Source organism: Wasmannia auropunctata, unplaced genomic scaffold, assembly GCF_000956235.1.
Source record: "Wasmannia auropunctata unplaced genomic scaffold, wasmannia.A_1.0 LD336026.1, whole genome shotgun sequence".
NCBI classification, from domain to species: domain Eukaryota; kingdom Metazoa; phylum Arthropoda; class Insecta; order Hymenoptera; family Formicidae; genus Wasmannia; species Wasmannia auropunctata.
Genome location: NW_012026864.1, coordinates 1,644,893 through 1,662,944, shown reverse-complemented (window position 1 = coordinate 1,662,944; position 18,052 = coordinate 1,644,893). Strand labels below are relative to the sequence as shown.

The 18,052-nt window shown below is 40.9% G+C and overlaps 1 protein-coding gene across 1 annotated transcript in view; it reads left to right on the top strand.

The window, feature by feature from the left end:
* The first annotated feature begins 307 nt into the window (after positions 1 to 307).
* Positions 308 to 18,052, top strand: part of LOC105452770 (insulin gene enhancer protein ISL-1) — a 31,626-nt gene continuing 13,881 nt past the window's right edge. Inside the window, exon 1 of the mRNA XM_011694161.1 lies at positions 308 to 422. Coding sequence (XP_011692463.1) covers positions 308 to 422 — 115 coding nt within the window. The remainder of the gene's footprint in view (positions 423 to 18,052) is intronic.

Genomic DNA, 18,052 nt, shown 5'->3' with positions numbered 1-18,052 from the left:
CGCTTCTCAATCGCGTGAGCAATTGAGTTTTAATTATTCGAGATACACGGGAGAAAGCAGAAGGAAAAACCCAAAGCAGCCCTAACTTACGTCTTGTACGTAAGTCCGGGGGCGATTCGACCCCCGCCCCCTCCCCGGGGGGTAGCCACGAAAGCGTCTCGAGGGTAGCAGACACGCCGGGCCGGAGTTTCGCGAGTTTAAAGGGTACGGCCGGTGGTCGGCGTACGAAGGCTTCAAGATTGCTCGAAAACCGTCGCGCGAGGTGCGCAGGAGTGGCAGAGCTGCGGAAATAGGGGCTGCCGGTGTGATGCAGCGGGTGGGCGCAGCCGGGGGGCCCGGGCCCATCGGCTTTCAGGGCCCTCCGAGATCGCTGAAAATTTCACCGGTCAACATACAGGACGAGCCTGCCGATCCCATGCAGAGTGAGTAATACACGAGCCTTTTTTCCTCCTCTCTCTCTCTCTCTCTCTCGTTGTCACACGGAGATCTTCGGTAGCCAAACTCCACTTATACTGTCGTAAATTTCTTACTCTTAACACCGGAGCACGCGATCGAGTTACAACCTCATCGATTTCCTATTTCATAGAGTTGATCAAACTTTCGAGTTTCACTTCCGAAAGGCTCGTATGACGCGGAAATATATGAAGGAGAAGCATCGCCTATAGAAACCAGTTGCCACCTCAAGTCGTTTATAAGCTTGATAAAGGCATAAAATCTGTGCGAAATAAGACGTCGCTAGATGGTGTTGCTATAATAATATACGTTATTTCACGCTCGAAATATAAAAGTAAAGAAAAATACGCTGTTGCTATAGATTCCGTATCTCTTAACGACGGTGTCGTTAAGATCATTACATTATCATTAGTATTACTACACTAGCTGTCGTTGGGCAAGTGATAATATGTATAGTAAAAAAAGTTGCGCAATAACAATATAACGATAACGAACTGTCCTTAAGAGTCACACTCGCGAAGTTACAGAATCCAGCTTCTGGTCACAAAATATATTTTCCGTTAACCGAAAATTCGATCTTCATTCGCGAAACTCGCGTGCATGTGCAACGAATCGTTTTAATTTTTGCTCAGAAAATGAATAAATTCTATCGTAATTGATTCGATTGATTCCTACAAATCGATTACAAATAATCTTGTTTGATTAAAAGCGATTTTTTTTAAACGATAATGGCAATTTTTTTCCATCAATTAACGACGATTTGCATGGTTTGCTACATCGTCGCTGGTTGAACGTTAAAAAAAAACCCGATCGCTCGACAATTAGCTTAACGTGCGCCACTTCGTTCCGCGCACGTCGCGTAATTAGATGGCCAAATAATCATCCCTCTCGTATTCATTATTTTACCGCGTCCACGCTGGATCAGCGTAAATCAGTGGACATAATACATTAAATATGGGTAATATGATGCGTCCATCGATACACATTTACGTATTGTGTGTTTTATATGTGTACGTATACATAATAATTATTATAATTATTTATAAATAGAAATCGCATTTCTTTAAATATTTTTAAACTTTGATTTATAATCATGAAATCGAAGTCAGTAATGGAACGAATCGAGATCAATCGAGTTTCGCTTGGAATAAACCTTCGATTCGAAATCAACAATGTAGCTACAGCTTTCACAGGTTAAACTTATCCGAGCGCCATACAACGAAGGCAGAATATAAAGCGTCGCTTTATATTCTGCCTTCAAATCATTTTCTTAACACTCGTGCAGCTATAATCGTCATATCCGAGATATCCGAGTGATGTAGCCTTATAATAAACAACGCACACAAATTTTACGATTATCTTTTGCTAAACGATAATAGATACCTCTCAGATTTGAAATCGTGGAGAGCGGAAAGAAGGTCCAATCCAACCGCAACGACAAGCATGCGATCGCGAATGATCAGATCGAGCGTCAGTCGCGTTTCACACAAGCTGCACAAGCGATGCTAAATTATTACACCGTACAGCCGGTACAGCGACGCGCAGCATCGCGCGAATATCTTCGGTACGAGGCGCGTAAGAATGCGAAACGTCCTCGTTTCGCGTCGCGACGTCATTACAATTCCGTCGGCATTGAAATTACCGAGAAGTCGTCGTACGCGTGGTCTAGTCGTCGCAGGTGAATAAAATCTTTTTGTCGCGTGATAAGACGGCAGTTAAAGCCCGCGATGATTTATGGACGACGACACGCGTTACGGCGCGAATCATAAAAAGATTCGCGCTCGCGCACGGCGCGGCGGATCCGCGAGAAAGAGAAAAAAAGAAGTGAGGAAGGAAAAAGGAAAAAATCGCGCGAGGATCCCGCGCGGATGCCTCTCGAACAATTTACAGTTAATGAAGTGCACTTGTGGTAAATAAACCTTGGAACATCGTCCATTACCGAAGACGCGCGTATCTCGCCTACGTATTTTCCGACGTAATATTGACCGTAAATCAAGGATAGATAGCCGCATGCGGGGACAGGCAAGGGGGTGTGAAGCGGAACGGACATGAAACCTGTTAATGTGCTTGTAGAAATCGCGCGATCGACGAGATCAATCGTTAATTATCTCGCCGCTTAAGGACGATCATAGAAATGTCAAAACATATAGAAGTGTCTAAAGGAACTTTGATAATTTCCACAGGATACATTATCAACGCTGTTCATCTCGTTAAAATGCTCTTCGTTAATTTGGCTAAAATCCTTCGTCTTACATGCGTCTGTATGCTAATGTCGCGTCAAGTCGCGTGCATAACGAACGATAATGTTAATCCAAGATGCAAATTACCGCGGCAAGTCGCGACACTCGTTTAGCAGTGAACGTGAGACTTTATCGTTTAACATATTTCTCTGATACAGTATCGGAAAAGCCTTCTTCCAAATATCTTTAGCTGATCCGACGACAAACATCGTAATTCCGAACTTCAGAATAATAGAATTAAAAAATCGCGATTCGCGATTATCGTCTACCAAATTCTGACATTCGAAAAAAATACCGTCATATTACGACTATTATATGCAAATAACATTTTTTGTAAACTTTATTATTGTATTATTTATCTTGAATGCTCTAAGCGTTTCTCGCAACCGCGGAATCACTATATATTTATTTTCAGCATCTTATTGTGCTACATTTAGAAACCAAACTAACAAAAAGATTTAAAATAAAATTTAGTAGATATATGTAGAATATAATAAATGTGTGAGAGACAGAGAGAAAGAGAAAGAGGGGGAGAAGGGAAAAAGAGAGATTATAATTAATTTTTCCTATAATTTTAACTTATCCGATCGATGATTCGCGATCTAGGGATGTAAAATTAGTGTTTACCACTAGATTCAAAATGGGAATACGCCTGATAGTACGCGAGTAACTTATCGTTGCAGAGTCAATGATGCCGCTCACGCCAGGAGTCGGCGGTGAGCCTTTTCCACGTGCAACCGGCGCTCGTGTGCTCATTTATTATTAACGCGAGTTATCGCATTTTCATAATCGGATACATGGAATATTCAACGGCGCGAAACGATTCGCCGATGATTTTCTGTAATTAAATGTTACAGTGTTGCATTTAACACGTGTTTTTCGCGCGCGCGCGCGCGCGCGCGCGTGCGGGCGCGGGGCGCGCTCACGGGCGCGCGATCGCGAGCGTGCGATCCGACAAAGTCGCAATTATCGCGGGGGCAACATTAATATCAGCCGTATTTATCGCTTATAATTATTGCGGCGCTATATTATTCGCGCGGAGTAAGAATGGCGAGTGTGCAGCATACACGCGCGTTCGCACACGAGCGTGTCAACGATAGGATCGCGGGCCTTTAATTTATGCTCGCGATTAATTCGATAATGCGTTCAATGAGGCGGATGAATAATTAAGTCGATGACCGCGATGTCGGTACTACCGTATGCCGAGAAAGAATAAATAAATTAACATTGCAGGAATTGCGAGATCGTGTGGTAATGCGAGCTCGCGCGATAGAATCTCGATGAGAGTCCAATTTTACAACGCAGCGTAAAGAAGAGTATGTAAAGAGAGATCTGTGTGTGTGTTTCATATCGTACCGATGCCGCTTTCGACGAATTATAGGCATAATAATTCGTTAATTCGAAGCGTTTGATGTCTGAAAAATTTCGACAACAAAAGTCTTTGGCGAAGTTCAATGGACAGCGTTATCCGCTGATTTCAGATATATAATTAGATTTTGATACTGTGCGAAGAATACTCAACTTTACACTCTGGATGTAAGTTTGATCACTAGCTTATAGGCGATTATAGGCGGCTGCATTCGAGATTCCGGTATCTATTCGAAGCACCATGAAAGACGGTCGCTTTAGCCAGTTTAGCCGGGATTCCGCGAATCTGCTCGATTCATTTGTTTCCACCTGACCGCGGAATGCGATTTTCGATTCGAGTCGAAATCGCGCGAGCGAAAATAGACTCGGCCGGTTTTGCCCTCTGCACGCGCACTCTCCGCGTTTTGATAATGACTGCTTTCGGTAATCAAAACACGGGAGAGAATGGTTACGTTAAGGTTTTCTCTGAAGAATAAAAAATATTTTCTGTTACATTCATATAAATAATTTACCGTTGCAATAGTTTATTTTTCTAAACGTAAACGCAACTAACGTTTTTTTTTTGTGTAGACGCCATATCATGTAATAGATATAATAAATAAAGCATGTATGTCGAATAAAATAAAACACATACACGCTCATACAGTATAAAGTAACGCGCAGTGTTGATCGCGTTAATTGCTCTTTCAACTGCCTCTCGCATTTGAAAGCCCTCGAATCGTTAAGAATGGCGTTGAGAATCGCGTTGCACGCAGTGCACGTGCGTTGCATTTAAAGATCGACAGATTTTCGGAGCGAGGGGCGACTTCGCGTTCGAGAATCGAGAAAAATTTCATCCGCGTTACTTGCCACGGCGACAGAGTCGGGGACGCAGAAACCCGTTCATCTTCCACCCCCTCCCCCCCTTTCAAGTGTCAAGTCCCGGCGGCGAGAGAGATACAGTTTACGTCGGTTTTAATTAACGGCTCATACATTTGCATGATTAGGTCCTGAAACGCGGTATCAGTAATTCCGCGCATGGAAAACGACCGCGCGACGTTCAACGCCGGGATTCCTCCTCGCTCTCGCCGACGCACATAAAACAACTCTCTGTCCCGCGACGTTAAACATTTAAATATCCGTCCTGCTATCTTTCTTTTCCTCTCATCCTCGAAAGGCGCGGGCGTGTGCCTACGTCTACGTATCGCCGATTCGTGATATCGTGTAATACATGGTCTACAATGAACAGTAGCACCGTAAAGTTGTAAGCCGTAAGTTGACACACAGTCAATTATTCTTTTCACATTCGACTTCTGTAATTAGTCAATTTCTTATTTATGGTTTACAGCCTACGGATACTCCTATAATTGTAAATCACGTATATAAGTCACACCGTGCAGATACGCAATTAGAACAAACCATGCGCGATGTAAATAGCGACGTGTTACCAGCATTTTGTTTACCTGACTTCTTCGGATTTCTCCCATAATGAGACACCGTGAAACAATGAGCATTCCGACCGTTAGGTATATCCCGAGATAGGATGTTCAGATCTTTTTGTTTCCAAGATTTTTAAAAACAACTGACAGACTGGAAAGTATTTTAAATATTTCTCTGGAATATACACAACGAAATCGGAAATTATATTTAATAGAAAGATTTAAATTTTGTCGAGCAAGAAACGTTTTATGTTTAGCGAAAGGCTACAGGAATGTAAAAAAGTTTCGTAAATTTTGAGATTTTTCAGATGAATAATTAATTTAGTCATAAAAAAACGATGGGATTTAATTCATAATACACTTAACACATTCGCGACTGGTGATGTTTTTTCGTGAATTAAATTTGGCAGCCGGTAGTACTATGTCTTTATTAAAGACAGAAGGCAAATGCTTCGTGTTAATTTGTGTCTATTTTATTAATTTTTTTCTAAGATTTCTATGATAAATTATAAATTTGAATTAAAATAAAAAATTAGAATTTTTATTTTAATTTTAAATCTATAGTATTTTACGTAAAAAAATCACTTATTTCATTCTTTTTTCTTTTACTAATTGTTTGATGTAAATATTCCACGTAGTTCAATTTATATATCTTTATTTATAATATTATATAGGCATCAAAGTATTATTTAAGATAACAGTTTTTCTTAGATTCTTCTTTGTAATTTAATGCCAATAAAGATTCTTTAGTTTATCCTTATCATCATCATGCACAATTTATTTTTAAAATTTAAAATTTAAATTATAAGTTTCATGTTAAATTCTCATTCTCAGTTATCATCATGTCAGTTACATTTTTCATTATTTTAACGCACCTGCTACTGTTTAAAATAATTTTTGTAAAAACTTGTTGATATCTTCATAAATAAGTATCCGACTTTCAATCGATCATATAAAAGAGCGGCATCGAATGCGTGCGCGATATTAATATACAAATACGATTGTGAGTATGTTAATAATCTTTTAAAATTCAAAAACCAGTTTTGTGCAGCGCTTTTTCTCAAAAACGATGACCGCCCGCAGACGACTTTAGATCGAGTGTGTCTGCGGGACGGGAAACCAGTATGCCGCTGTTATCAACTGCGAAATAAAGATCCAGCTCTCAACTCGCATCTCGCTAATCCCGATTGTTTGCCCCGCGAACGCCCAATGCCAACGAACGATTTATTTCGTACGCGTGAGAGGAGAGACGCGTGCGCGTTAAGAAACCGGGGGGAGGGGGGATGCTTCGGTGAAAATCATCAGCCGATTAGAGTGCAGATGTTCTCATACGGAGATTACGAGCCGTATTTCCACCCTCCGCCGCGGTGCCATCATACGGGGTTAGACCCGGCAGGGGCGGCGGAAAGTGGATATAACGTCATAGGGTAGGCTTGATTGAATTATCATGAGTGTTTGCGGAACGGCGGCCTGCAATTGAATTAGATGCGGGGCCTTTTCTATCGAAGCGCGTAGACATATATCAGTGTCTCGACGCGAGTTTTTCCGTCTTTTCCTTCTCTCTTTTTCTCCCTCCTTTTTTCTCTTTTGAAGATAAAAATACAAAAATTATTTATATTTTCTCACCAGTCCTCTTACGATTGCGATGTTCGAAAGAACGAAATCAATCTGAATGCATTTGTAGGATGAAAGATAATTTTAAGTATATGAAAACTGTTAACTTGAAGGAACTCTTAGAAAAATTTAATACCATAATTATTTAAATAGTTAGTGATTATTTATTTTGAGTATTAAAAGCACTGTTGTCAATTAATACTTACAGTAATAAATTTCTCTAAGGGATGCTGCTGCTAGAATAAAATTACTTTAATATGTTTATACATAAAATAATGTTATTCATTGATTACATTTTTATTTATTAGAAAATTAATATTTATATAGATATTATAATTAAATATATAGTAGGTTTGAAGAGATTAGAAATCGGCAGGATAGCAAGATAGGCGCGGAACTATATCTGGTTTATTATCGGTGAAAATCGAGATTGACAAGCAGTGTGTTGTCCTGATGATATCGCGATTCTCGAGGCAGTTATCCGCACGTTCAGGTACGGACGGAGGGAACGCAATCGTTCGGTACACAGAGTGTTATCGGTGATCGGAGAGATTTCTTCGCGGAGCGTGTACAACGAAAAATCAGTACGGTTCAAAGACATGCCGCCCGGTGGGAAAAAAGCGTCGCGGGCGCACCGAACAAGACGTCTGATAACGTTTCGCGGCTTATCTCGCGCGGTCGATTGATTAATCGGTCGACCGGGCGCGATAAGGATCTCGACATCGATATCGTCGTGTGACGCATCCCGAAAACCCACGTAATTTTGGCGAGTTCGGACCTCAATGCTAGAACGATTGTTTAAATTCATTCCGTGGCGGAACGGAAACAAATAGAGATAAAAAGACGCTCTAATATTAATGATGGGAGGAGGAGGGATCAAGTTGAAAAAAGTCGGAATCGAAAAATCGCTTTGGGATGGATCACGTTGTCGTCATTAGTATAAGAATGACGAACATCGATGTCATATATGACCCGATCGTTCGCGTGCAAGATTTAACGTGTTGGTGTACGTTTACAGGAAGCAGCGTGAGCTACGCAAAAGTATGTCCGTGCGTTTACACGCGGTCGTTCACGGGCCATTTGGCTGTTGTTCTGTATCCATGAAAAAGTCCAGAAGGCCCTGGCATCGGACCGGAATCGTGCAGCCGGACCGAAGATGTCCGGGCCTGCAGGCTCACACAATCATATGCCCGGCTGTGATCGGCGCCCGGCGCCAGACCCTCGAAGAGAGAAAAAGAGAGAGAGAGAGTCTCCGGTTTACAACACCGGAGTATCGGACGTTGGGGTCCTGTGCTTCCCGTCATTAGACCTCTCTAACGAGACCGCTGCCGCTGCGATTCGAGAGAGACAGAGAAAGAGAAAGAGCGGGCTTATCGCGCTCGGGTCGTTTATAAAGAAGCGTAATCGTCGGGCCGGCGCGCGGTATGGTATGTCCGATTTATCGTCGTTCCCGATCTCATCCCGGGGACGATTTTTCTCTTCGGAGAAATTGCAACCCGGGTTGCCCTGCGGACGGGTGGACCGCGTCCGGGTGTATCTTCCCGGTCACGCCTCGATATACGGCGTGCACTTGTCGCGCGCGACAAGCATTATACATAATGCACGTCTCTCGGACGGCGAGGAACGCAGACAGGCGTCGCGTCCGTCTGTTTACCTAAGCCTGCGAGGCACGCGTCCATTTCATCAGTTTTTTTAGCACGAGGCGAAATTTGTACGGTAGGATGACCATAAAGTGCCGGCGATGTTTGACGAAGGGATTCCACGGAGAATTTTTCGGTGGCTGTAAAAGATCTTCATTCCTTTTGCACCTTTATTATATATACACGAGGGGAAACGCGATAATCGAGATAATAATTATTCCGTTATCATCTTAAATCGCGCTAAATATAATTGATTTTCGTCATAATACGAGACGTTTATTAAAATGACCGTATAAGTTTGTGAAACAGTACAGTAGTGAAGACAGCGATAGTTTTATCTTGATCCGGATATAAAATGATTAATTCTTTATAAAAATTAGAGCACGCTATATTTATGTTCTTTCTTAGAATAGGTTATATTTTATGTTCTTTCTCGCTTAAGCCATATTAATGCTTGCATACATTTTTCATGGATGAGATTCTTTTCTTGTGCCTCGTTTCTTTGTAATAATTCTGTCGATAAAAGTGAAGCCAGATATTTTTATTAAATTGCTCATTGAAATACAAAATGGACTTTCTTATACCGAGACCTTGAAAATTAAATATTGATGGGAAATTCGATGTAAAAATTTGACATAAAAATTTGCCATTTCACAGGATCTGTACAGAAAAAATGATTTTGCTGAAGTATAAAAATTAGAGATCTAATGAGATCTAAAAATAGATCTAAAAAAACTTATATTGGATCATCAAAATAATTATGTAGGCTACTCGAACATGATGATAATACTGCAAAAAGTTTTGACAACATTTTAACAACTTGAGTGCCCAATATATAATTATTTTTAAAATCTGTATTTAAATTTTTAAATATTTCAGCAAAAAAAACAAAAAACCTTTCTGTGTGGCATTAATTAACGTTAAATAACAAAGGAAAGAGACCATGGAGATCAAAATCGAAATTCTGAAAGATTGCGTAGATAATAGGGTGAGGCTAAAAATGGAAAATTTTCTTGCAATCACATTTACATCGTCGTCGTTATTGCAGTATATTTTGTCTCGAAGTATTGATTCATTTATTACGTCTAAATGGATACCAGATTGCAAGTGTCCGAAATTCCATGTCACACGCAAGCTGTCGAAAAATGCATAAGAATAATTACAAAGGCGTTAAGCCTTTGATGTGAATCGAACAGTAAAGATGGCTTCATGTTGAAATCGCAATTTCTTATGCCAAATTTCGATACCAAATCTGAATTTAGTATGCAAGATTTGCTTTAAAAAAATAACATTTTGTGTTTAGTTCGGAAGAATGGATAGAATGGGTAAAACTTGCAGTATAACTACCTTCACATAGTGAGTCATTTTATAAACGAGCGACAAGTTGTACATTTGATTTTTATAGGACTTGCTTATACATAGAATATTAAATAAACTTTGTATCGTGTAACAATTACTTCAGTGTTTAAAACATCACTATCGAAAGAAGATAGCGGAAATTAAAAATATGAATATATATAGTTTACAATATTTCGAATACGATGCGCAAGCGAAAGCGTTAACTGATTTAAAAACTTTCTTTTGCTCCGAATTCACAGTCATAAACAGCAAGTTTTCCACGCTAGTACAAAATGCGCATCAGAAAATTTTCCATTTTTTTGCCCCAATAATAGTCCTTCAATTATTTGCGTTATCGCCGCAAATTGTTTCCACGTGACGCAAAGCGAGCGCATGTCAAGCGCGAGGAAAAATTTATGAAGATAAATCAATGCGTTGTCTCGCGCGATTCCCATTGCCGTATCGGGTGCAAGGGTGGATCACCGGAACAACAGGGGAGGGATGCGACGGACTCGGAGTCGTGCACGAATTAGAACCTGCTCGGCGGCGACGTCGGGGCGCCGGGTGGACGCGCAGGAATGCCGGCCGGACTGATAAAAGCCACGGCCAACACCTACATAAATTTCAACGGGGGATATCTGAGGACTGGCCTTTTCGTTCATTTAAACGTACGCCCTAAATTTAGTGTCGGCCGCGCGGTGCCCGCGTATCGGCGGAGCGGCGCCGAGGATGCTGCGCCCCGGTCCAGGGCGCTTGTCATCTCCGGGCCAGACGTCGCCAGCGAGAATCCCGCGTTGAATTCTATACGACGATTAGGACCGTCGTTATTTCGGTAACCCAGACAGATCTCTCCCGGTGGTTTCGTGTGCCTCGAGCACAATAATATAGGTATTTCGCGGGCCTTACACCCTTTTCCAATTCACTCGTAAACTTCATTTGCGCGAACGGCTATATAGTTTCTTGATCGCCTTGACAGAAGATCGGCGGCGATAATCTTTTTGCACGTATATATATACATATATAGTCGAACGAGATTTAAATTGTACTTTTGTATTCGACAAAGAATACAATTATCAAATTATTCAATATCATTCTCTGATCACTTTTTACCGTCCGTGCGTGCGTCTCATCACGATAGGAGACAGGTGCGGGCTTGTGCCCGTGCCGCGGATCCGCTCGAGCAGACATCGCGAGGCGATTCTCTGCATTTCTCTGCCGACGGTGATACCCGCTCGCAAATTTGCACGCTACTTCTGCGCGTCGCCCCTTTTCTTCCTCCTTTTCCTTTTTCTCGGCCGCTAAAGACGCGGGGCCGAGTGTATACGCACTTACGCGCCGGGCTCGCGCGCGTGCATGCGTGTCCGTGTGTGTACACGCATTACCGTATACATTTGCGTATATACGCATATTCGCCGGCTTGTACGGGCGCGTATCTTGGGCGGCCAGCTGCTCGAAAAGCGGACCGAAGGGGAGGCTGCACCGTGCGGGCTTGTAAGGTTGCATTCCCCGATTCCGCTACGAAACTGCGGCCGGTAAAAAAAGGGAAATAATTAGCGGAGGTGTTAATGAAATACCAAACGAACGCCGTGGGACACCGGGTCGGCGCCTCTGAACTGCCAACCAGACATCCCCGACACAAACCTCGGCGCCGCGCCGCTTCCCCCTCTCCCTCTCATCCTCCTTCGTAGTAGCAAGCTACTCCAAGATATCTCCTTGCTCCTCTTCTCTCTCTCTCTTTCTCTCTCCTTCTTCTTCTATCGCCGATACGTCCACATTTCCCCCCCTCCCTCTCCTCGCTCCCCTCGTCCTTTTCTTCTTCGTCTTCTTCTTCTTCAACGTCTTACATTTCTTTGCCGCATCTATCTACATCTTCCTTTTTCTTATTTTTCTTTTTCTTGTCCCATAGAGCAATCTCAACATATATTTCTTTTTAATGTTTTCTTCTCTCCGCCTGAAAATAACGAGCTTGGAAACTCCGAGCCGCATATCAGCGACACTTCTCGCATTTTCGACGAACCGAACGTATAGAGTTTATTGTCGTGGGAAAATTCTGTCCGTTTGCGAATTACGTTTAGATATTGCGTAAACAAATAACGTTATCTTCCGTTAGACATATTTGAATTAAAGAGTATATTAATATCAATATAACAATGTCGCGAATTAAGGTTTATGATAATAAATCGCGAGAAGCACAAATTTGCACGTCAAATATTAAAAACAATATATGGCATTTTAGTATTTAACAAGTGGAAATCGACAGATTTAGATGTTGAAAAAGTGAAGATAATATGGTCGCGTAAGATACAACCCTGTACTCGAGGTTAATCGCCGCATAGATAGATGACGATATCGTGTTTAGCGACATTGTCTCCTTCGCGAAGGAAAAAGCGAACAAAAAGATATATCGGTGGCGCGTTCACCGTCGCCAAAATATATGACCTGTACCTACAACTGAACGGGAGAACGACCCGCCACCCACATTCGGCCAGTAGCGGAGCCGCTCCAACAAAAATCGGTGCGGTCGTAGCTCTCTTTTATCTATACGAGGAGAGGAAAGAGGGAGACGACGACGGCGCGGAGAGAAGGGGGAGGACCACCTTGCCGCATGACATTACTATCCTTCGGCCTGTTCCGGAGATCGAGTTTTGCCACCGATCAATCGTGACGAGGGCCAGGCAGCACATTCTCCCCGTCTTTATCGACGCGACTCCGCCATGCACTTCTCCCGTGAATAAATTATATCACGGCTCCGACCGGCCGGCGTGAACCGTACTGGCGTTGATACCCGCTTTTAACTTTTTCTAGGCACTCTCTCGGCCAATGGTTAAAAAAGACATCACGCGGCCGCGGTACGTCTCGCATTTCTCCGCGCTATCGCAGAGCCGCACAATGCGGTATCTTCAAAATTTCATATTCAAAAAAATATATATATATGAATATTAAAAATGTACAAACAAAAGTACACACTTATTTATAAATAGATATACGTCTCCTATTTTGTATATTGACACTCGATGCCGTTTTACGTCGAATAAATGAGTCGGGGTAAACGTGTGCAGTCTAGGATTAAGCGTGTAAAACTGTACAAAATTGCATTAAACGCGATTAAGACTACGACAGTGTGACGCGCGACAGAGCGCTGATGTGGTAATATCAATCGACGCGTCGTATGTGATTGCAACATTAACGGGGGGATTAACCTTCCATGTAACCGAAAGATTTTCCATCCACTATAATTGGATGGTAATCATGATTCCTGTCATATCACGTGGAAGTTTTAAGTACGAATCGCAAATCACAATCGTAATCTGTCGCCCGGCTCATTATTACTTGTTAATGTCAACGCAACGTGATCCATTGCCAATAATCGGTCGCGCCGGTAACGAACGGTGACTAAAAATTAACAGCTTTTCGGATGCGAGAGGGAGAAAATCGTCACAAGCTATAAAACGTCAAAATTATGTTACATTTTAATACAGATTCGACTGAAAATTTGAAATCCGCGCTCTGCAATTACCATCTCCATAATTGTTCCCCGCTTTTTTATATATATGTATATAATGGAGAAAGATTGTTCTGCCATTAAACATGGTAAATTCTGTCATTTTATAATCTCATGACAAGCGTAATTTCTGAATCCCCCCCACGGGGGAACGCCGGATTCGTCGAAATCACAGATCTTCCTTCTAACGGTTAACCAGATTCGGGTCGAAAAAAATACGCTCCACGTCCGGTAATTCCGGCACCGGCGGCATTATATCATTCGCGCCCACGTGAGCGAGATGTGTGTATAACGAAATAGCGACAAATACGCGATGGTATCTTCAAGATGATTTCGGGCCGCGGGAGGGAGGGAGGAAGGGAGAGAGATCGAGCCGCGCGCTCTGGCGTAGTACAGAGGTGCGCGCGCTCTGCATCAGGCTGGCGCGTTTGAGTCTGTATACGCTTTGGCTCTCCGAGGATCCGAGCCCGAGATACGAGGTGGTTGTCGTCTCTGGCTAATGGGATGCCGCCGACACTCTCTGCTCGTCCGAGTCCCTTTGATCCTGACCGACCTTGCCCTCGCCTCCATGCACGCGGTGTGACTCCCGCGTCCCCGTCTCTCTCTCGTCGCCGCGGTCTCTTCTCGCTCGCTCCTCTCCTCTTTCCTTTTTCTTTTCTCGCGCCGCGCACCCACCCTGACCTTATCCACTCTGGCCGGTCGGGAATTTTCATGGTGGTCGCGAGATTCTCCCGCGTCCCGCGCGCGAGTATCTATTTACATGCCCGACGCGCGAGTACGTGTCCCGCAATTCGTGTAAACTCGCAGATCTCGGTGACCGTATATAAGGTTATCGAACGTTTTCGAGAATGACGGAGGTCTTTCTTCTGACCAAAAATCAAGTGTCGTTGCCTCGACGATTTTCAAACTCGATAGACTTCGAAAAGATGAAAAGTTTCGCACGGTATTCTGTAACTTTGACCTATTTTCTTAAATCTACGCTGCATCACCGTGGCTGCTGTGACGCCTACGAAGGACTCCGTTCGTTACACAACCAATTTCTATATTAGATTATTATTACTAGAACTTGTCTTTGGCAAAGATGATTACCTTTCGAATTAGAAGCTTGTTAGAAGTAAAGTTAGTTTTTATTTGTAATTGAATGTAGAATAAAATTTCCTCATTTTGATTGCTGCATTATCCGCTTATTATTAAAGCTAATTATTAATAGTTGATTATTAAAGAGACTAGCAAAAGCACTCTAAAAAATAATGTTTGATAATTTCAAAATTTATCAATATCTTTGTATGAGAATTTTTATCTATAATTAGATGAGTCTATCAATTTTTACCTTTAAGTTTTCGTTTTGTCTTATTTTCTATGTTTATTACTTTTCCTTTCTTAAATCCATTGGTTAAAACAAACGACCTTAGGATATTTTATGTTAATTCGATAGAGATAGATCTTTAAGCAAAAGCCAAAATCTTGCTAAAAAATTTATTGATTTATTGCGAGTGATTAATTGAATGATTATTAGAAAAAATTCTTATTTCCTATTCTTAGTTTCTTTTTCTTAACCGTTCGTTAAAACAACCGTTTTGTAGTTTTGAAAAAGACTAAAGTCTTGACATTCTTTATCTAAAAGCTTTATCTAAACAAAAGCTCTTTTTATACTTATACTATATGTATATACATATGCATGTATATGTTATATAACTTAACCGTGGCGAAGGTAACTCTATCTTTGAAAAATAATTATTTTAACCAATTAGTGACAATTAACGTCTAATTATACTTATCAGTTGATAAACGGAACGGAATGACAGTGCATAGCTAATTTTCCTTTTCAGCGTGAATGACAAAAATATGAAAATTGTACAAGTAGGTGGTAGTGACGTGTCAAGTAAGATGACGGGTTTGATATCTCATTTGTAACATTTATGAATAAGTTGTGAAGTATATTCATAAATAAATGCATAATAAATGCATAATAAAGAGAATCACGTTATACATAATTGTACTTGTTATTCCCATTGTACTTGTTAGCAATTGAGGCGTTTGCGTTTCCACACATTTGTAAATTCTCTTAAATTACATTCAATTTCTTTCCGCGGAATTAAGAAAATATTGACATGGAGATGCTAGGAATCAGAGAAAAATATTCATGGGAAAATATTTACGGTATACAGGAATAAGTATATATTTAACAAAGGTATGTACACATTGAATGTTTAATAGACACACTAGATGTAACTAGCTCTCTGTTTCTTTCTCTCTGAGTCAAGCGTCTTTATTACAATTTCTTATAATTTACCTTTTAACGCGTATCAACATACTCGCGCATTTCCCACGCTTAAGCTCATTGCTGCAGCCATAACGCGCGGATATCTAAACGCGTGAGACGCGTTCGACGCACCTATTTTTAGAGATGAAGGCACACACACCTGTACAGCGCCGAACGTGTATCAAATGAATAACATTATATTTGATAAAATATCATCTAATGTTTGTACATCTCATAATAATATCCAGCTCTCGCAATAGTATCGTTCAAATTTTGTGAAAATCTCACGCGGCTACCGACACCCCAGCGCACGAGGGATCGGCGTCGCGGCGAGAAGGAAAAAAAAAGGTAGGATCGTCGTCCATCGAGCGAGCGGACTCCGCGAATTCCCGGCCGCCGCACCGCACCGCGTCAGGGCGCAGAATCCGGTGTGGCGGACACCGCCGATCGCGGACGGTCTCGCCGTCGGTTCTCTGGGCGGAGTTCCGGCGGCGAGACGGTAGACGCGCGCCGCCCAGGCGTGTACGCCCCTGATGATCCTCGACGCGGCTTCGTTGGCGCACTCCTCTCCTCGTCGCCGCGCCGCGCGCTCGCTGACGCCTTGCTCACGCACGCACTCGCGTGACGACGCGTCTCGAAGGAAGCGTCCGCGGTCGCGCGGCGCCCGATTTCGATTTTCGAGCGCGGCCCTCGCGCAACGCCGGTCGGCGTGTCGTAGATAGAGACTCGCGAGCGATATATCGAAAGCTCTACAATTTTTTTCGCGCCGTCGACAGCGCTTTTCGACCCGTCTCCCCCTCCCCCCCGTGCTGTCTACGAATTATACCGTACTCTCGTTAAGTGGATTAATTTAACCGCGAGTTAACCTCTGGTATCTCGCTTCGATAACTTTTTTTTTTAAGTAGTACTTCCATGCGTATACTGTCGCAAGTCGAAAGTACGGTTGGTGTATCGAATGGTATTGCTCTCTTTTCGGAAAACGTTAAATATTTACATAGAAAATTTATGCAAAACATATTTGTATCGACGATGTTTATTTAAATGCGATAAATTGATCGTTTTAATTGTATTTTGAAGTTTAATTATACGTCTCGGTAATGTATGTAATATTATGGAGAGCTATAAATAATTTCGCGAGGATAATTTCCTCAATACTATATATATAAAACAAGTTTCGCCTCATGGATTTGTTAACATATTCACGATCGTAGTATAATATCACACGTGATGTGAGCGAATATACGTTAAACTTTTTTTAGGAAAACATTAAATTTTTATGAAAATGATTTGTGAAGTAGTGACAGTAGAAAATGAATTAAAATAAGAAACTAAAGAAAATTTATTAACATTAAATTACAAAAAAAAATCTGAGAGAAATTATCAATTTAAATAATATTCTTTATATTAGATACAATATTAGATACGATCAAAAATATTGTATAAATTAAGCTACGGAATTCTTATATCAAACAGTTAATAAAAGAGAAAATAGTGAAATAAAAAATTAAATTTTTATATAAAATATTAATATAATAGAATTTTGAGTTAATAACTTATTACATAAATTTTACAAAAGAGAAACTGATGAAATAAACAAAATAACATAAATTAATACATAGATAAGCATTTACCATATCTGTCAAACAGAAAATATAATATTGTACTATTTACCATTAATTCGCGAATAAATAGTATTATGCTTCAACTAAAATGTTAATTAAAGTAATGATATGTATACGTGCAAAATCGTCTTTATTAAAATAAAAAAAATTTAATCTTAAATTAAAAAAAAATCTTATTTAATGTTTCCTTCCGTTACAAAGAAACGGAGAAGAACTTAAATTCTAAATTAACTCTGAAAATCTGGAGTTCGTAGTTTGCATTGGAAGCACTGGACAATAAAATGGAAGAGACAATTTTTTGTTAGTGGAAAGAATTGCGCATTATAAATTATTTGTTTCCTAAAATTTCTTTTTAAATTATTCTTCTATATACACTGTTAAATCTATAGTGTTAAACTGAACCTTATTTAAGTCGCCACTGCTCCTACTTAATAAATAGTTATTTTTTACTAAAACAATGGAGTTAAATAATTTACGATTATAATTAAACAGTTAACAGTCAAATTTAACCCAAATTTGGATTAAATTTTATTGTTTTATTTAAAAGTAATCATATTGTTTTAGTTAAAAATAACTATTTATTAAGTAGGAGCA